Source organism: Lissotriton vulgaris, chromosome 1_1 (genome assembly GCF_964263255.1).
Source record: "Lissotriton vulgaris chromosome 1_1, aLisVul1.2, whole genome shotgun sequence".
Classification (NCBI taxonomy): domain Eukaryota; kingdom Metazoa; phylum Chordata; class Amphibia; order Caudata; family Salamandridae; genus Lissotriton; species Lissotriton vulgaris.
This window is the reverse complement of record NC_141685.1, coordinates 2,060,552,901-2,060,574,210: the sequence shown is the minus strand read 5'-3', so window position 1 is coordinate 2,060,574,210 and position 21,310 is coordinate 2,060,552,901. Positions and strand designations below refer to the sequence as shown.

Below are 21,310 nucleotides of genomic sequence, written 5' to 3'. Positions count from 1 at the left end.
AGTATTGATGCCCGCTTCCTGCATGACCCAACGCACCCACCGAGCAATAGTGGGGGAGGAGACAGCTTTGTGTGGCTTCCGCAGGGCAATCAACAACTGACGCTCGCCCGGAGGGCGCAGATCCAAGGTCAGGTCCTCATATGCTTTGAGGCATTGCACGACACACAACTTAGGAGTGTCAGTAAAGGCTGGATAAGAAATGGAACGCGACGATGTCTTAGTGCGTCGGCCCACCGTAAAAGTAACCCCATCCGGGGAAAAAATGCGTGCAGAAACATCCAGCGCGCGCACGTCCGAGACGCGCCTACAAGAGACCAGACATAACAACATGGCTAATTTCGCCGAAAGCTCCTTAAGAGACAGATAAGAATTCGCTGGCCACGATAGGAACAGGTTCAGAACCAAATTGACGTCCCAAAGGACGGAGTACCTGGGTTCTGGCGGCAGTGCGAGGCGAACCGCTCGCAGAAGCCGGCACACAAAAGGGTGTTCCCCTACCGGACGGCCATCGATGTTATCATGGCCCGCAGAAATCGCCGACCGGATAGCATTGATCGTTCTATACGCTAAACCCTTGTCGGCCAAATGAGCCAGGAAATTCAGCACGGAAACAAGGCCGGCGACCATGGGATCCAAATCCCTTCGTAAACACCAACGCATCCACTTAAGCCAAGCGGATCTGTAACGCTTCGTCGTACTATCGGCCCACGCTTTGGAGAGCAAGTGCTCAGCTGACCCCGAAAGGCCCGGGAGCGTCCAGCGTCTCCTGAGAGCCTCCACGCCACGAGGCGGAGAGTGTTCTGCATGACGAGAGGGTGAGGTTCCTGATCCGGGCTCGTCAGGAGCAGAGGAAACAGGGGGAGTAGGATTGGAAAATCCCAGGAAAGTTCCAGAAGAACCGGAAACCATACTTGAGACCTCCACAGCGGTGTAACCAACACCAGGTCCGCACCCTGGCGGCGTATTTGAGCCGCCGTTCGCATGATCATGGAGAACGGGGGAAACGCAAACGGCTGTTCCCGACTCTAATCCTGTAAGAACGCGTCCGTGGCCTCCGCCAGAGGGTCCGGCCTCCAGCTGTAGAACCGCGGCAGCTGGTGGTCGAGACGGGACGCGAAGAGGTCCACCGAGAAGGGGCCCCAAAGGGAGTGTAGCCACCGGAAGACTCCCGAATCCAGTTTCCACTGGCTGGCATCCCTGAGATGTCGAGAGTGCCAATCCGCTACTTGATTGGACTGGCCTGGCAGATACTCCGCCGTCACCGCAATGTGACGAGACAGGCAATAATCCCAGAAGTCCTTCGCTAAATCCGCCAAGGCGCGGGACCGAGGACCTCCCAGGTGGTTCACATATCGGACCGCCGAAACATTGTCCATCCGTAGCAGGACACAAGCCTTGACCGAATCTTTGGTCCAACAGCGAACCGCGAAGGAGCCCGCAAGGAGCTCCAAACAATTGATATGCAATTGTTGTTCCAACCTCAACCTTCTTGCAGTTCCCAGATTTAGACTAACCACAAAAGGCGGAAAATCCATCGGAGTACTGGGAGCCAGAGCCTGGAACAAGCTCCCACCACAGATGCGCCTGATACAGTCAGAAAAACTGTTCCGGAAAATGCTCAAAACTTGGATTTTCAATACAGAAGACTCATCCTGCTTAGCCCTAATCTAATTCACTTCTCTCCACTCATAGACCGTCCTACATTATTAGGACACACCCCTGCAGCTGCCCTTTTTTCTTCTCTGTGGAGACAGCGATGTCTAGCGCCAAGATGCTCCCTGGAGTGTAAGTGCGCTTTAGAAAAACCCATTCACATTCACACATTCTGACGACCAGGCGCCGCCGGTGGAAAAATCCCCGCACCGGGCGCCCCAGCCCGACCTGCTGGCGTCGGACTCTATGATCAAGTCCGGAGCCGACCCGAAGATCGCTCGCCCATTCCATGCCTCCATGTGAGACAGCCACCATGACATCTCCTCCTTCACTTCGTCCGTGAGGGGAACCCACTGATCGTAACACATCCCACGGCGCAAATGCTGCGCCTTCAGGCGCTGAAGAGCCCTGTAGTGCAGCGGGCCTGGGAAAATCGCCTGGATGGAGGACGATAGAAGACCCACCACCTTGGCGACATGTCGCAGTGACGTACGATCCCTCGCGATCGTCTGCCGAAGCAGGTGTCGTATCTTTGCGACCTTCCGACCCGGTAGGCTCAAGACCGCCTGTACCGAGTCCACCACGAAACCTAAAAAGGTGATCTGCTGAGTGGGAACCAAGACCGACTTGGAGCCGTTGACGACGAACCCCAGTCTCTGAAGCAGGCCGACAGCTTGACGCAGCTGTCCTGCCAGTACCTCTGGGCACTGCCCCATGAGGAGGATGTCGTCTAAGTATACAATCATACGGACCCCCTGGCTCCTGAGAAACTCCACCACCGGGTGAAGGACCTTCGTGAAGCACCACGGGGCCGAAGAAAGACCGAACGGCAGGGCGGTGAATTCGAACACCTTGCCGTCCCACAGGAATTGTAGGAAACGACGATGAGGGGGGTGGATGGGAACGACCAAGTAGGCATCCTTGAGATCCAGTCGCACCATCCAATCCCGAGGGAGGAGCACGTCCCGAAGGAGGTGGATCCCCTCCATCTTGAAGTGACGGTAGACCAACCACCCATTGAATTCCTTGAGATTGATCACAGGCCTCTTGCCCCCATCCGTCTTGTCTACCAAGAAGACGTTGCTGAGGAACCCATGAGGGTGGCGCGTTGATAGACGGATGGCTCCCTTGCGCAGCAAGTCTGAGACCTCCCCGTCTATCAATCGCGCGTCGGATTCTGAGAAAACCATCGGGCGCGGGGGCCTCACCTGAGTCGGTTGGTCGTGAAACTCTATATGGAAACCTCTCACAGTTTGCAAAACCCAAGCATCGGCAGTGAGCAATTCCCACTCCCCGTAAAAGCTTGCCAGCCGCCCCCCAATCGGAACTTGATCCAAGCAAAGTACACTTACCGGGGGCATTTCCTTGTCCGGAGTTCTTCTTGAATCCTCTGCCACCATAGCGCTGTCCCCTCGTGGGGTAGAAATTGGTGTAGTTGGCCGAGGTCTGGTACTGACCTCTTCCGGAGCCTTGTCCACGGTTGTTGGTCTGCTGACCACGGCCGATCGCGCGGCCCCTGCCGCGACCGGCCCCTCCAGAAAAACGCTGGTGGAACACCCTCTTGATGCTGGACTGGGCCTTGTCCAGCGACGTGAACGTGTTCACGAACTTTCCAAGCTCGCGGATGAAAGGCTCACCGAAGAGGCCACCCTGGGCCACGGCACCTGCCTCCGACGAGGCCAGGTCCCCCAGCTTCGGGTCCAGCTTGATAAGGAGCGACCGCCGCCGCTCCGTGGACAGGGCACAGTTGGCGTTGCCCAAGAATACGATCACCCTCTGGGCCCAGTTGGAGAGCACCTCCGGTGAAATGGCGGTGCCATTCGCTCGAGCCTCCTCCGCCATATCGAGGATCTTCGTGGCGGGCCCGACCGCATCCAACAGCTTGTCCTGGCAGGCCCGCCAGGACCGGTCGATCCCCTTCCTGGGGTCCTTCATGAATTTCGCCAGGAAGGTGGCCATCTTGGGGTCCAATTCTGGTGTCATGGCCACTTTCCCTTCCGAAGTAGGCCGAGGGCATTCCCCGCGCAGGCAACCCCTCGCCTCCTTCTCCAGGGGCTTACGCAGCCTGCCCGCGACAAACTTCGCCACCGTCTCCCCCGGGGCCCAGGCCGCGGACCGGGGGTGGACGATCTCGTCCGGGTCCAGCATGCCCGACTCATCTCGGGGCATCTCCTTCCCTGAAGGCGTCGGGAGCCAAGAACGGGTCGACTCCCCGTCGTCATCCGTGTCCGGAGAGTCGTAGATCGGGGAGGCGGGCGCCGTCGACAGGCCGCCCGAAGTGCCAGGGTCCACCAAGGGCGTCGGAGGCACCGCCGTCGCCTTGGCCAGGAAGGCGTCACGAAGACGCTCGAAAGCGCCCTTATCCACGCCCTGGGCCTCCGATGAAGGCCCCTCACCCTGGGGTCTCTTCGGAGCGGGCAGCAACCCGCCGGACGTCCCCGGGAGTTCGGGGGACGGCGGCACCTGCGCCGCTGCCAGCTTCGCACACTCCTCCACGATGCGGGCCGAAAGGCGGTCCTCCATGGGCCCTACCACCTCCGTCACACAACGATAGATGGAGTTGTCCACCGCTTGGTAAAACTCATCATCCTGCAGATAGGGGCAGGCCTCCTCATCGTACTCCCCTTCCATCTCGGAACCAAGGGGCAAATGCGGGGCACCCAAGAGGGCGGCAACCGAGAAAGTTCTCGAATGTGGGCAGGCCCAGCGGCTGCGATCACGTTTTGGGCCAGCTGACGTGGCAGGTGGGCTGCACCAACCCCCAAGCGCGCAGACCCTCCTCGCCGGGACCGGGTCTACGTACCCCTCAAGCGCGCTAGGCCACACACGGTTAAAGAGGTGCACAGATCTCGCCCGAAGGCGATTCACGCGGTCCAAACCGCTATACAGACCCCAGAGGGCGTCAAAATTGTGAAAGTACAGACCCGGAACACCAGGTGTCAGAGGGGTACGCGAGGGTCGGCCCCTGCGCAAGCAGACCCCACGGCGCGGCTCCTCGTACTGCGGAGGCGCGCCGGAGGGTCGGCGAGGCGACAGGCCGCCCCCTTGCGGTCTATGTACACACCGCACACAAGTGGGAATAAAGTCGCGTAGGAACGATAGAACGTTCCCGCAACCAGGGACTCTGAAAGGGAATAAACCATGCAAGGAGTCCCCAAAGACCGCAAGACAATCAATCACAATAAGAGAAGACAAAATAGAAAAGCACTTATCTGGCTGCGGGAGCAGCGAAGAAAGAGGAGGAAGATGATGGGAAGTCCGGTTATATAGGGATGATGGACAGAGACAAAGGACTGTGGACTATTATTATAAGCAAAGAGACTCTTGGGAGTTGTTGTTGATTTTTGTTGAACATTACGTCAATGCTTTATGTTTAAAGCATTTTTTGTTCTTATTATATCTTTTCCTAAGCTGCTGTGGTTTCTTTATGTTAATAAAGCGAAGGAAGATATAGCATAATCTGAAGCCTCCGGTCCTGACATAGAATTTACAGACAATATTGGTTAGGTTGTTTGTCACCATGTTCAATTAATGTGTCAAAGTGTTACTAACTTATAACTTGTTTTTTGTAACATTCCTTCCTGCTTTTCTGTTTAATTACATCCACGGAGTTCACAGGAATATAAAGTGATGACTGTTGGTACACAAATGCTTTTTGACCTTGTAATAAAAATGCACTGGCTATTTAAATTGCTTCGTAACGTGATTCTGGAAACAGGTGGAAGTGTTGTATTTCACAAACAATGTGAAGTCGTGTGTACTAGGAATACAGATATTATATTCGTAGTCTGAGTTTCTATTATGTTTCTAATTTTTTCAGGTAATGGCAAAAAGGAAGGAAGACACTGGAAAGGTCAAACTTCTTCTTCATTGGACTCCAGAAGACATGTAAGTACTGAATGATTGGAATCACAGAATTGCTATTGGGTTCGGCCATTGGAAGGAAAATTGTCTGCCACAATGCTGAGTTTTTAATATCTACCTGCAACACAATTAAGTGCAGAATATGTACTCCCACTATATTGTTAAGGTATGTATTCAGAGTACTTTTAGATTTACCATTCTTAACTCCAAGTCTGGTACCTTGTGTGTGTGTGTATTTTATATCCATCTCTTTTTGTGTTTATATATATATATATATATATATATATTTATTTATTACCTACTAGCGGTCGTGAGTAGGTCTAGTTAGGACCTTGTTTCCATAGGAAGAGCGATTTTTGTTTTCCCAATAACCTTGGCGCTGTTTGATGAATCCTCGTAAAGTTTGAAAAACTAGTACAGCGCTCACTTCTGCTGCTGTCGTAAACATATTGAGGTGATCCGTCCATAGGGGGCCCAAGAGTAGGGGGGAGTCCCAAAACGCGTTTTACCCATGCAAATACCCATAGGGATTTTAGACACGACTACAGCCCGAACTGCTGAACGGAAATACACCAAACTTGGCAGAAAGGTAGCTGTTGGTTCACAAAGCGACCTTTTTGTGAAATGGTGTACATCTGTTAAGTAGTTTTTGAGATATTAAAGGAAATCCAAATTTAGATATAAAGGAACGCAACACAGATCCTCCGAGGATCCGACAGTCCCCATGCTCAAATCTGATTGGCTAACAACATTTCAACCAGGAAGTGTTGGCATCCATCTTGGGACTATGTTTCCGCTGAGTCCCACAAAAAACGTTAAAGAAAAGAGGACAGGGTAGGAATACCCTGACCCCTAACTAGGTCCCTGAAGACCCCCTGCGACGCAGACAGGGCCATTATGCACTTTAAAAAAAAAAAATCTTTTTGCAGCGGGAACGCAACTTAGCCATCAACCTGTGGGAAAAAAGTAATGTGTGGGCTCCCCTGCTTGTTTGGATTAGATCCCCCAGGTGGGCTAGGTCCCTGGAGCATTTATAAAAATAAAAAAACTTCAAAGTATTAATTTTGAAGTCAAACATGTCTCCAAAAACCTCTAAATTATCCAGTAAAGTTGTCAGGATTTATATGGGCTCCAAATATAATCTGCGAAGAGGCTTAATTTAAGCTCCTTACTTCCTAAAGTAACACTGGCTATATCCCTTTTGCATGTGAGCTCCATAGACTTTACTAAGTGCACTCTGTGGCATAACTTCCACCCTGCATGCAACCATGCTAGGACTCACCATGACCCAGTCTAGTAGGTCATGGACTTTACTCCGATTGCCTGGCCTCTTCTCTTCTGTGTGTTGCCTCCTTGCTGCTCATGATGACCCAGTTTACACCAAATCGGTAAAGGCATCTCTTCCCGTCACTGATTCATACCATCCAGGCACATAATTGTAGTATGATCCCATGTGTCCACCTCTCCACAGCATGGCTTCTGGCCTCTGATGTCACTGCCCATTTCACGAGCACCGCAGCTCCTGAAAACACTGCCAGTAGATCATTTGGGCCACATACGTTCCCAACTTGAAGCTGGGTTATCTCCTTCCCAACATCATACTTCTTCAAGTTCATACCCAACAATATCCCATCAATATGAAGCCAGTTCCTCAGCCAATGCTTCCAGATCATCTCTACGTCTGCAGTTTCAAAAAATTGAAACTAAATCAAAAAGGAATGGGCCATCGCCATGTCCCCTATGTCACCTTCCCATTAAGATCTTGTAACTGTCCCATCGATTTATCTTCCATCCTGCTAAGCCATGCTATCCATTTCCTACAATTTTGTATGAGTAATTAAGTTGCCCACGCCTCAATGTGCATTTTTCTATGACTCGTTTTCTTCGCTTCGGTACATGACGACTCACTTGGTGGTTGATTATCAGGGCCCCACACACAAATTCACTCACTCCCTATAGTAATTTTCCACTCTCTGCAGTTTCCCCCTACATTCCTTCAAACCTACCTGATCTCTCTCCTTTTCAGCGCAATTCTTGGCGTGCTATGGCTCCAAGCAAACAATGTGTATACTTCCCACAGCATAGCTTCCATCTAAGGTTTCCCACAACAAATTGTTCAGTTGGATCCACTTATCCCATAACTCGTTTTGAATGTTTCAATTCCCAGATGTCTTACTTTGACCTTTCTGTTCTGCACACCTTCATTGTTTTCAGCACTCTCCACATTGGAGAATGAGCTGACATGCCTCTCACCAACTACTTTGCATTTCTAAACCTACCCACCATACCATGGGATTGACAAAAATAATCTGTCCTTGAGAATCAGTCATGAGCCCTAATTAATAAATGTGGTGCATCACGTGAGTGTGTTTTCCTTGACGCATCCAACAACCCCATTGAGAAGGAAAGCTAAATTGTGCATAGCCCAGCACCCCATTGTGCCAATCTTCAAAATCGCACCTAGATATAGAGGACCCAAACACTTGCATAGCTTTCACACAACATGTACACTCAACCTTGTACACATCCCACTAACTAATACACACACTCAAATTACACACATTTCAACTCCTGCTCATAAGCGCTTTGTCTACAGTACCCAATAAATCAGACATTGCAGACCTCATCACGTATCACAAGCTGGACTCCCTCTACATTACAGGAATATGTTTATCTCCCACATATGGCACAGAAACGTGAGGTTGCACTGTATCTTTTGCCAGTGTATCGGTTATTGCACAGAAAGACATGGGGCGGGATTGGGGGTGGGTGGGTCATGACTGTGCCTTAATTGTTGGGGTGTTTTTGTACGTATGTTATGATTGCAATGCTCATGTGTATGCCGACATGGGCTTGATGTACCGATTGAAAACAATGAAAAATTGTTGTGGAAAAAAAACATTACGACTCACTTGCCAGAGACCGCTAGACTCACCAGCACTTACTCAGCACAGACACAGCAAGCACCAGCAATATCCCACAAGAAAGGAAAAACAAACGAAAATTACACACAAGACAACACAATACACATTGTGCACAAATAAAAGGAGAATTTCACACACAATTGAACAGAAGCTAAATATGCTGCTTTTATTTCAGTACTTCCCCAAAAAATCATTCATGCAGGGCAATGATCATTATTTGGAGTAAACAGTACAAAAAACATTTCCTTACAGGCAGGAGAAAGGCATTTAAGAAAATAGTGCTCACAAACTAATTAAAACATATTGAGTAACAACACATATAACGGGGGCAGTCTTCATGGGAGGTATCGAGAGAAAAAGAGATACTAAGGAGGGACTACTAAGCCTATTCACAAATCAAACCCCACCATTTACAAAGAACAGTAACTGGAGTGAATTGAAAAGATGGGCGAAAAATAGGCAGATCTTGAAGTCAATACCTGAATACAGCGTGTCTCGAAGAGACCTCGCAAGGGCTGCCTAGGTGAGACTTAAAAAATACATAGTCCGATAAGGAAAACTATCGAGAGATGATGAGGCAGTACCATTCTGAAATTCACTTTACACAGGCCTCCTATTATGAAACCAACATTCTGGGGGCAGCCAGCTCTCACGAAATGTTCAGAATTACTAGGTCACTATTAGAGCCTTCTTCCAGTGGCCCTATTTCCGGCCCCTCGAATGCCTGATGAAACAATCTGTCTCTCTCTTTAAAAAAAAAAAAAAAAGAAAGAAATGGGTGTCATTTATTTGACCTGTCAAGACTCTGGAGGCGATCTCGAGGAAGAACTTTTCGGAAATGGGGAAGAAGAATATGTAACTAGATTCACAGAATTCCAATGCATCTCACATGAGTATTCTGTTTGAATCTTTTCCAAAGTCAACTCAGGCTCCCCTCTTGACCCTGCTCCAACCCACATTCTGCTCAAAGCTGCTAACCGCTTTTCCCCCAGTCTTGGCAGATATGGTGAACCTCTCCCTTGAGACGGGAACTTTACCCATAGTGTGGAAGCACGCAGTGGTGAGCTGTATTTAAACAAAAACTAACCTCGTTGTCAGGCGAACTTCTGACCTATCTCACTTCTCCCGGGACTGAGAAAGGTGCTTGAAAAATGTTAATTCGCACCTCTCGTACTTCATAGAATCCAATAACAGCCTTCATCCCACCCAGACTGCGTTCCGGCTCAAGCATAGCACTGAAACCACCCTTTTGGCGGTTGTGGAAGAGGCAAAAATGAAACTGGCTCTAGGAGGTATGGTATCTATCACCCTCCTGGACACAGTGGACCACAGGATCCTTATTAAGAGTTCAGAATGCAAAAGTATCAGGTCTGGCCCTTAAATGGGTCAGCTTGTTTCTAGCTGACAGATCTTTTCAAGTCTTCGAAAAAGATTATGTTCCTCAGACATTTTTCCTCTGAGATGCGGGGTTCCACAGGGGTTTTTGAGACCCACATTGTTTAACCTATACAATCAACCTTTGGTCAATATTGTAATTCCTTTTGAGATCTCATTGGAATCCTATGCGGATGACATCCAGTTGGTATTCTCCCTTACCATGAGCAGCAGATCCACCGCTCCCTCTCTTGCAACGTGCCTTGATAGGGAAGCCAGTTGGATGTACAAGTCTTGTCTGAAGCTCAATGGAAAGAAAACCGAACAGATGATATTTTGGGAATAATGCAAATCCTCATCTACCCATGGGTTGGCCTGACTTCCTAGGTTCGCCCCCTGCCCCTAAAATGGCTGTCTAGATTTTGGGAGTATTGCTTGATTTAACCTTCTCCTTAGAAACCCAGACAAAAAGCCCCCAGCCGTGTTATCAAGCGTGGGGACCCTATCTTCCCAAGACTACGGCGGATTTAGTTTGTATACTCACCTAAATGCACGTTCTTTGAATACCCGGGTTGCACTTTATACTGTTTTACTTAAGATTGGGACGTTATCAATTCGGACTTTATGTATGCACATTCTGGTTTTACAAAGGTTCACCTTGGAGCATTTGTATCTCGACCCTAGAGGGGATATTATACTAGAGGAGGCTCTACATAACATTGGAGCCTTATCCCCGTCCCGTTTCTACGTTGGGCCTCTTTGCTCTAGCCCATCATAAATTCCCACATGTTTTGGTTTCCGACCTGTCTATCTTCAAGCAACTTGAACTATTTATGTTACCTCTGACCGCCTTATAGCCTTGAGAAAGTCTGAGTACCAACAATGTACAGACGAAACACGTGTTGGCTGCATCTCACGCTTGAATTTGAACAGTGAATTAAGAACACTACACACATAAACACCCTGATTTGGTCATCTTGGCCTGATGAAATTGGAAATTTGTTTGTGATTGATTATGTCCTGCACTTTTATAACACAGGTTGACTTCTTGATTAAATAATCTTGAGACTATCAAGACCGTACACATTTGCAATTGGGTTGTGCTTCACTGACCCTATTTTGACAAAACAAAATATCAGCCTGCTGTAATAGGAACCTTAGAATGTTGCAGAAAATTCTGCACCTGATTCCTCCACTCTCCAGGAGGTTAGTAGTCCAGCGTTTGATTCTCTCTCACCTGGATTATGGAAACTGCCTTTACTTCGAAGCTCCCAAAGATGTGATTGGTAAACTTCAAGTGGTGCAAAATGTGGCAGCAAGGACCCTGTTAAACATCCCTAGACACCACTCAGCATGTCAGGTCCTGGCTGACCTACATTGCTTCCGGGTCATGCAGAGGATCAGGTTCAAGGCACTGTGCATCTCGTACACATCCTTGATCCCTCCATCTCCAGACAGCTGATTGCTCCCTATAAACCTGGTAGAGCTCTTAGCTCACACCCTAAGGACTGTATTCCCATCCGTGAAGAGGGTGAGAAAGGAAGGAGGAGCCTTTAGATTTAATGTGGCAAAACTTTGTAACTCCCTACTGTTGTGGGGATTTAACACATAAACAGAACTATGCGCAGGAAAACAGGACATCAGTGTGTAGGCGCAAAGCCTTTCTACCGCCTCAGTACCCAAAATCCCCGAACCAACTAGCTATAGTGTCGCATTCGTTCTCCTCCTAATATCACTGAGCTACAAATGATTAGACAACCCTAAAAACAACACTCCCGACTCTCTTAGGAATCGCAGTAGCAAGATGTAACCTTTAGCTCACTCACTCGTACTTGTCCACAATAAGAATAGACAGAGTAACTGTTGTAGTCGAAATGTTTATTTTAACTATAGTGCTCTATAATGCAGTACATAAGCTACTACTAGCAGTAAAACTCCTAAACCTAAAACAGTTAGCATTGTAGCAAGTCCATAGACTATGAAAGGGGATGTCATTGTATACAGACAATATATAAAGGACTCTAAGGCCTAACCACCCTCCCCTCAGCAGTCCCCATACTTTAGTGGCTAGATGGTAGCTTTACATCATCATAGGAATTGCATAGCTCTTCTCCCTTCAAAGGTTCCTCTCCAAGTGGGCGTTAAACCAACATGCAACCCCGTAATATCAAAGCACGAGTTTCCAGCAGCCCCAGCTGTGTAGCATGTTTTGTCTAAGTGCCAGGGATTGAACAGAACAGAATAACAAGGGGCATTGTTTATCGACTTTGTACTCTGTGTTCAGACTAAGCTCCAGGAAAGACCGAGAACGTGAAAAGCAGCCTGTTCTCGTGAAAGGTACCAACAGATTCTTGAAAACACAGTCATGAATTAACGTGTGCAAAAGCAGCATCATGGCAGCAAAGCTCATGCTAACTTAATAATGTTGACATTGTCCCTAAGGGCCATATAACACCCTCCCCTTGGTAAGGTCATAGGACATAGACAAAGGACCAAACAGAGTTCAAAAGTCAAAAAGAATTCAAAGCTTTTGAAAAAAAAAATTGGAAAAAATCGAATTTAAAAATAAAACCCATTGTGGGCCATACAAGTACCGACTTGCACCCACCTGGGTGATCCACTGAAGAACTGCAAGTACCAGAGTCCCGAGGGGCGATCCGGAGGAGGGGCTAGCGGTGTGCGCTCCATTCATGACCATTATGGGCCATATGTAGGTAAAACACAATTTTCGAGTCCTTAATAGCGATGTTTACCTATTCACTATTAAGAACTCGTCGATGTAGGTAATAATTCGTTAAAAAATAGCGAATCGGTAAAATTAAATACTGAGTCTGATTTACTGATTAGCAAATAGCGATTACGTATTACCAAATCGGTATTAACGAATCAGTATTTTAAGAAATCGCTAACTATTTAAACTGCCATTCCGGTGCATTCTGATGACATCATGAGCAGGAAGAGGCCTGACACCAGCTGCTACACTGTGGCTGAAGCTGTCGGAGAGGCAGGGAGCTGGAGGTGCTGATAGAGGAGGTGACAAATGGCCATGAGAAGCTCTTCGACAAACATTCCCTGCAAGTCCCGGAACCCCAAAAGAGGCAAATATGGCTGGTGATCCAGGAGAGGATAAATGCTATTGGTGTAACACAGCGCTCAATAGAAGAACTGAAAAAGCGCTGGTATGACCTCAGAAAATGTGCAAAAGAGAGGTTGGCTGAAAGACTCAAGCAAGCCAGGCAGACAGGTGGTGGGAGATCTACATCGCCTGCACCAACTGCCCTGGATCTTTTGGGTGAGTCCACCCTCCACCCGGAGAGCGTGAGTGGGATTGGAGACGCAGACAGCTCAGCCAGAGCTGGCAACAGGCAAGGTAAGATTCATGCACAGCATGCTGTGCCCCCCACTCCCTAACCCCAATCCACACTCCCCAATGAGGCAGTATGATTCCCACTCAAGTACTTTTTTCCAAATGGGAGATGTAGTAAGAAGTTATACACATATCAATACAGTCAGTCCTCTGAACCCAAAGGCATGTGACACACATCAGTAATAAGCAAGCTGAGTACAGTCAGTTTGATTGGCAGTCATGAAATGTATTAGTACACCAATGCTGCCATACAAGTTAGTAAATGTACATTCTGTCTCCACAGGCGAGACAGCGCGCCTGGCAGCTGAAGGGGACACATGAAAGGCACCCAGGAGAGACAACACACAGGATGAGGAGGTCTTGTCACCTCCTGAGCACACACCACCACCACCACCATCACCACTGAGAGGCAGGAGGCATACAGTGGCTAGCCTCCAGCAGATGGAGGGGTCCGAGAAGGAGAGCATGGGAGGCCAACATTCCACGCTGGTAGAGGATGAGTGCAGGGACACAGTCTGCCACAGAGTTCTCCCACACAGGTTTCAGACGCCGCTGAACGAGGGCAGCCAGTCCTGTTGCACAGGGCGAGGAGTCAAGCGTATTCACCGGTCTTGAGGGGAATATGCTGAAGGTACAGCGCCTGCAAGGCAAAGCCATTAGATCAGTGCAACGCCAGATGGTCCATATGAACAGACACATGCTGGAAATGAAGGAGGGCATAAACAGCATGAACAACACTGTGGCTGAGGGCATGAGGGACATGTCAGAGGCTGTGAGGCTGCTGTGCAGAAAACTGGATAAAGATCGTGTGGCGAGGCGCAGGGACCGACCAAAAATTGAACGGCTACACTAAGGCGGTGAACCGCCTCTCCACTGACACCTCTGTGCTCTGCAGGCGCTCGGTGGCCATGCAGGAAGACATGGCCCACTGCAGCTGTGACGTTGCAAGGGGGCTGGTCACTGTTACCAGTGCTCTGGAAGTGCTCCAGACCACCCAAAAAGCTGCAACAGGTGCAGGGGATGGGCTGGGATGAGTGAGGAGGCAACTAGCCGCAGCAGCATCACACCCCGATAACTGAGTCCAGGAGGTGCAGTGAAAGGCATGGTGCTGCCTCAGGACAGACCGCCAGGGAGGACAGAGTGCCAAAGGAACGCGACAGTGCTACGCGTAGGCGCAGAAAGTAATGACAGCCATCACCTGGCATTGTGAGATGGGTGATGTAACCCATTTCACCTTTTGAATGTTTAGTGCATATTGCCATGGCATGTTAAGGCCTTCATGGTGTTGCGGTGTGCTGTGCTATTGCTTGAGTTAAAGTTAATAAAACACTGTCACGCAATTACAGTTACTGGCTTTGTCTCATTACTTACTCAGAAATAGTTGTGTGTGATCTCAGCCCGTCTGTGTCTCTCATAGGTGCTGCTGCCACACCTCCTGCGCTGTACCCTGGACAATCCTCATTCTCTGAGTCAGTTAGTTCCACTGCTGTTCCTTTCTTTGTGGCACGGGTATTCAGCATGGCACATGTTTCTATTTTTTTTTACAGCAGATGATCGGGCGGTACTGCTGTGCACCTCCACTTATGTGGAGGCAACGGAACCTGCTTTTTAAGAGGCCAAATGTGCGCTCCACAAAATTGCGCGTAGATCTATGTGCCACATTGTATCTCCTCTCACTTGGGGTAGATGGGTTGAGATATGGAGTCAGGATAAATGCCTGAACGGCATATGCGCTATCACCTGAGTGACAAAGGAAGAATCATTAACCAACACATGCATCCAAGGTATACATCAGGGTGTGCCATATTGATTTACCTAGCAGGTATCCTTCCCCAAATTCACCCCCAGCAAGTCGTGTGTAGATCCCACTGTTCCTGAATATGTAAGAGTCATGGGTGCTCCTTGGAAATTTGGCTACGATGTCGGTGATGATGTGGTCCGCATCACAAATTACCTGCACGTTGATGGAATGTGTAGATTTGTGGTTCCGATATATGTACTCTGTAGCTGCAGGTGGGCAGATTGGTATGTGTGTCTCATCAATGCACCCTATTACGTGTGGGAACTGTGCCTTTTGATAAAAATCCATCTTGGTTTTATGCAGTTCCACCTGTGTGCTGGGGAACCGTATGTAGTGGTGCATTGTTTGCGTCATGGCATCCACGGAAGTGTTGAAAAAACGCGATAGGCAACTCTGTGATACACCACCTGCCACAGCTATCACCCCCTGTAACTACCGGATGCAAGTAGGTGCAGGCTACAAAGCACCTGGACATGTGGTGGTATAGCGTGCGCCCTTGGTGTCTATTGCTCCAGGAGTGGGTGCAAGTCCCGTATCAGGTCTAGGATGGTTTGGGGGTGAAGCCTGTACCTCTCATGGATTTCAGCCTCAGTCAGTTGGAATAATGTAATGCGCAGTCTGTACACGCGTTCCTCCCGTCTCCAGATCCTCAGTCCTGCTGCTTACATCTGAAGCCGCCTTACAGTGACATAGAGGGCCGCCATTGTGTTCACACTGTTGCATTTTGGGGCTGTTTAAATGCAGTGCACCTGATTACCACCTGCTTTGAGTCGTGGTAATTTGCGACTCCTAAATAAAGAATATTTGAAAAATTGGTAATAGCGATGTTTGGTACATCAATTTGCTAATTATTTTAAGAATTTCTATTTTAGCGATTCAGTATTTAGGGATTCGGTGTGTACTAATCGCAAATTAAGGAATCGATAACTGGTTTACCTTATTTTTAGCGATTCCTTATTTTGTGATAGTTTGGTATTACCTACATTGTACATGGCAATTTACTGGTCGGTAACTCTGAAATTCTGCGAATTTCAGCGTTCGCGCTTGGTATTTGGCCACCTACATCTGGCCCCCTATCGTTATTCCGGGCCTACTGAAAGAGTGCTGTCTCCGGGATAATAAAGTTACTATGAAGAATTTATTATGAAGGAGGTGGTGAATCCATCAGGGTGTGTGAACCGAGGATTGCAATTCCCTCCAACAAATCATTCCTGTCGTTGGTAGAAAAGGGGATGCCATCTGTGAGAAGGTGGCCTGATATGCAGTGGTCACTATTCTAGTGAACACTATGTATCAGTCCAGCAACCCTTATTGATGATTGGTTGTAAGTCAACCTTATAGACCAGCTATCCTAGTAGCGTGGATACGAGCAGTCTAAGGCTAAAGACTCGAGAGGGCGTGTTAAGCCAGCTGTTATACCACATATACCCCTTGAACACCAAGTGAAAGGACACCACACAAGTGTTATGAAAATAAACAGTTATTTATTAAAGATCACAACAGCCCTGTACTCTTTATGAGGACAGGGTACTAAGCACAAACCAAATCTCTTACAAAAATACTTAAGTTAGCACAGTATATACAAATGCCCGAGGGGCACGGAAAACCATATACTTGAAAAGTGGAATGCGAAATTACTAGCAGGTAAGTACAGTACTAATAGCCTTTGGAATCGCTAGAACTTAACTATAGAATAGTTAGATTACTTCTAGGAGACCCAGGGGACTCGGGTGCAGTGTGTGCACTCTCACGCGAGATGCGGGACAAAGTCTATGGTAGCTAGAATTTGCAAAGTTAGTGTTCTCGGGCGAACCCGACCTGGTAGGGATTGAACGAAAGTAGATTCTGACCCTTGGATAGTGAGGCTATGCTGGGGCACAGAAATGCCGAAGTTACCTAGCCCAGGGGCTGCAGCTGCATAGGACTCAAAAGACGTCGGGAATCCTCGTTGACGGACCAGGAGCCTGGAAGAAAGAAGTTGCTGGCAGGCGACCAGTGAAGAAAGTTCGGTGGATCCAAGCCTGGATCGATGGAAGATGACACCTGAAAGCAGAGGGGACCAAGTTCGAGACTACTAGCCAGTAGTCAGTGGGCACCAGGAGGGCACCGGATGGTAGCCACCTCGACAAGGCGTGTGGGTGACGCTGGGCTCGGAGATCTCACGGACCAGGAGGCGTTGTCGGCGACCAGGAAGGAGGATCGAGCTGTCCCACGAAGATAGAAGCTGTCGGCGTCGCTGGACCCAGGATTGGGCAACAAAGCCTTGGCAAATTCAAGCCCACGCGGTGGACCTAAAATGGCGTCTGGAGTGGACCAGAAGGGTCCGGGGTGCCTCTCTTCAAGAAGGAAGCAAGGGCCAGTCTGGAGCAACCAGACCAGCAGCAGTGATGTCGTCGGGCGTCGTTCAGAAGGCCACAAGCCAGCCGGCTAGTAGCCAAACAACGCGGTGCACAGCAAACAGCAGAAGGGCCCCACGCAGATCGTGGAGATGCTGGGAGGCTGATCTTGGGTGCTGGAGCTGCGCAGGGTCGGGGCTTCTCGGACCCCAAAGCACTCACCCGTGGAGGACACGGTGGGCTTGCAGTAAAGATGTCGTGCAGTCTTGGCGATCGTCGGTCCCTCGAGGTCTCGTCGCACTCACGGTTCTCAGCTTGGCTGTAGAGGTGAGTAGAGGTCAGAGGTGCCAGGGAAGCCGGGTCTCGTCGAGCTGGGTCGTCGGATTCGTGATGAAGGACTTGCAGCAGACCGCAGTGTTCTTTAGGATGGTGCCTGCGGATGCAGGGTGACTACTCCTTAGCCACAAGGGAGAATCTTGATGAAGAAATCGTGAAGTCCTTTCGCAGAAAGTCGTGTCTTGATTCCAAAGATGATCTAATTTGAACAGGGGGCCCGCTCCCATCTTTATACTAAAAAAGGGGGCTGACCCGGTGACTAGGTCCTGCCTATGGGTGGGACCAGGAGGGGGGTGGTTACACCCCTCTCCCCTGCCGGACATTCCCCAGGCCAGGGGCTGGTGTGCCCCTGGAACTGGTTCTGACTGGCCTATGCGTAGTGAGCACCGGGGTGCCACTCAGCAGTCACCTTCCTGTAAAGCCCTGCCTACCCAGGATACACAAAACCATGTCTGGGACGGTGCTAGCACCGCCCCTGACAGGAAACCCTTTGTCCAGGCTCCCCTCGCTGGAAGGACTCCCAGCTGCAGGGGGTCAGACTCGTGTCTGTGGTGGCAGCATCCATTTTGTGGAGCTGAGGCTTCAATTAACTTTAACCGGGGTTCACAGTTACATACATGTCGTGTCCCTCTAGAAGGGTGGAATGCTAACCCCGTCGCCAGAATTGGCGAGGGGTTAGTATTCCAATTCGTATGACACCTTACTCGACATGCTTTGATAAAGCAATACCAAAGTTAGCATTTAACCGCGAGGATTATAATGCACTTAAGAGTATATGGTATGCGATATCATGGAACAGCTATTAGGACTTGGTTCCGCAAGCTGCAGACAGGCTCAGCTCATGCCAGAGCACCATCTCACACGATTCCAAGCACTCTGCCTTCAGGATTGTCAAGGCCTGCCATAGGAGTGACTGATAGGAATCTGTGTGTCCATTTTAGGGTTAGGTATAGGTATACTACACCTACAGCAAAGGGTGATTACACGACTTTGCCCCAGCTGTCATGCAGCCAGTTGTGTCAAATTTAGGAGGCCAGCCAGGGGTGGCATAATACATGCTGCAGCCCCTGGCAGCCCTGGGTACACCTATGCCCTGAGTTACAGGGTCTGATAAGGTGGCCCAGTACCAATTGGTAAATGCACCTAGGGTACATGTCGTAATTTAGAAAGAGAACAGCCAGGCTGTGGGTCTGATTGGCAGGCCCACAGCCAGAGAAAGTCGTAAACCAGTGAAACAAAAGCAAAAAATCTGGGTGATCATAGGATTGCAGACCCTACTCTCCTACACCATCTAATTCAGTAGGTCGAAGGAACAAATGTGCTCCCCGTAAGCAGATGCCTCTAAAAGCATATTTGATGAAATTCTGTTGCAGGACGTTCTGCGCAGCCGCACAGATATACTCCAGGTACAGCTGCACACACCATACAGCCATCCCCAGAACAAGCCCGGGCATGAGCCTCTATGGGACCCATCAACTGGTTAAATTCCGGGGCTGGACACAACGTGTTGGAGAGGCATAAATCCATTGCCCAGTAGAAGGGGCATTGCCGACAGTAAAACACTGGTTGCACGCAAGTAAAGTAGGCAAAGTGAAAAGTTAATCCACAACTGACGCCAAGCGTTGCTAATGGCAAGCATCCAAAAACGTGTTTAATGCAATCACAGTACAGCTGCAATTGGCCTGGTCTATGCATTACCACAAGATGAGCAGCCATTACGCAGCAGGAACAGGAGTATCAGGATTCTAGCACCTAACGCCATATCGAATGATTAAAAGCCGGTATTACTCCAAATATTGTCTGAAAAGAAGTCACCAGGCCAGATCCCACACGTGTAGAAAAAAAAAGGTGCAAGGCTTTTGGTGTCAGACGCATAAAAAATGTTGTGTATAAGCTCCCCAAAATGAAGTGGGAGGAGTGTATTCATAAGGGACTTTATCTCACTGGAATCCGAGCCACCTGTAACACGAAGGTCTCGGGCCGGAGTGAGAGCCACCTCTTGTTGGAATAATAGCGCTGTGAGCCTGCTCAATTTGTTCAAATCTGTTTTCAAAGTCTGAATGGAAGGCCAAATTGAACTATCTAGATTCCCTTGTGGGGGTGGAAAAAGTGCATTGCTACAACAAGTTACGCGCTGGGAAACCGTTACTAAATACGGGACTCCTACCCATAAACCACAGCAGTCTTGGTTGTTAAAAATAAGATAGCTGCCATTTGAAGCAATGTAAAAGAGGGAATTATTGAAGGTACTGTGGTCTCTTTTAAAAAAACAAGCAAGATTTGACGCTGACACATTACAAGTGTCGTGCAATTTAACATGTTTGCAAACCAGGGAATGTCCTACTGTGGAATCACAGTTCTTCTCTGTAAGAAAAACTCTTACCCTCCCTCTGACATCTGGAAGTGAAAGGTAGGGACCACAATTCATGTAGAAATGCAGTACCCAGTGGTTCAACACGGCCAATCGGAAAATGTTGCATGCATGATTTAAATTGAAACAGCGAAATAGGGAGCTATATATCCCCATGAATTAACCAAACAGCAGAGTCTGTTTCCACTACAGAGAATGGCAAGGGCTCTATTTGTTCAATATGCAATAGTTGTATGTGCAGCATGTTTCATGGACATAAATTGTTGTTTATCTGATAGATTAAATGGCAAAAAAAAGCAGTGGCATTCAAATAATCCCAAGGTACTTTTCCCATTTTAAGAGTCTGTAGTGTCCAAGCAAATTGCATAACAGATCTTAATTGATTTTGACCGTGATATAAAACAGAAACATCACTTTGAAAAATATCAATAACAGATGAAACAATAATATCCAACGTAAAAATACGTGAGTAAAGTGTGTTTATGCTGTTGCTTACAACGGCAAGGACTTTTTCTAAATTGGGTTGATCAATTTGGAGCAGACGAAAAGCAGTCTCAATCTGCAAAATCTTCCAAATTTCATTGTATGCGGCATAAAGAAATCACTTAGATCTAGGATTCCTAGGTCCTAAGATGAAATCAGCCAGATTGATGTGACAACAGAGAAAGATGTTGTTTCACTGCCAGCGTGGAATGTTCCAACTATTGTTGGCATAATTTACCCACCGAATATGTGGTGGCCGAATGTGTAAGGGTATAATAAGGATCAGGTCTAGTCTGAATGAAACCAGGCGTAACATTATAATAATGGAATTGGCATGCAGTTGTATTAGTTTGCCACACCAACCACCCTGAAGAATCAATTTCAGAGACCTTGAAATTGTCATTTCGAAGCAAAGCTTGCAGTGCCTCAATGGTATAATTTGTGTGAGTGTACCAGTCGTGATATTCTGCTAAGGACGGAATGTATGGGGTATTTACATTTTTGCCAGTCGCCAGACCAAACCAAGTGGTTCGGTACACCCGTATTATTTAAAAATAAAATTTGAGCTGGGATCAGGCAGGCACGATGTAAAGCCTCAGTTCCCTGAACCTGCCAAGGCTTTGTGTCCCAGATTGATTTTAAGTCAACGGGCTCTTTCCAGTGATCATAACCCTGTGTAGCCAATTTTGTTCCAAACAAGTTGAGGTGAATACATTTAGTGTGGGTCAACATAAATTTGGATTGTGCAGAAGATTGGAGTTTTAAAAAATAGGATATAAAATATGTGAATTTATCTATAAG

General features: G+C 48.3%; 1 protein-coding gene across 3 annotated transcripts in view; it reads left to right on the top strand.

Annotated features, from left to right (window-relative positions):
- AEBP2 (AE binding protein 2) overlaps window positions 1–21,310 on the top strand; it is a 510,714-nt gene that overhangs the window by 331,599 nt on the left and 157,805 nt on the right. For all 3 annotated transcript variants that reach the window (XM_086920596.1, XM_086920582.1, XM_086920591.1), the window contains exon 7: window positions 5,474–5,541. In XM_086920596.1, coding sequence (XP_086776722.1) covers window positions 5,474–5,541 — 68 coding nt within the window. The remainder of the gene's footprint in view (window positions 1–5,473; window positions 5,542–21,310) is intronic.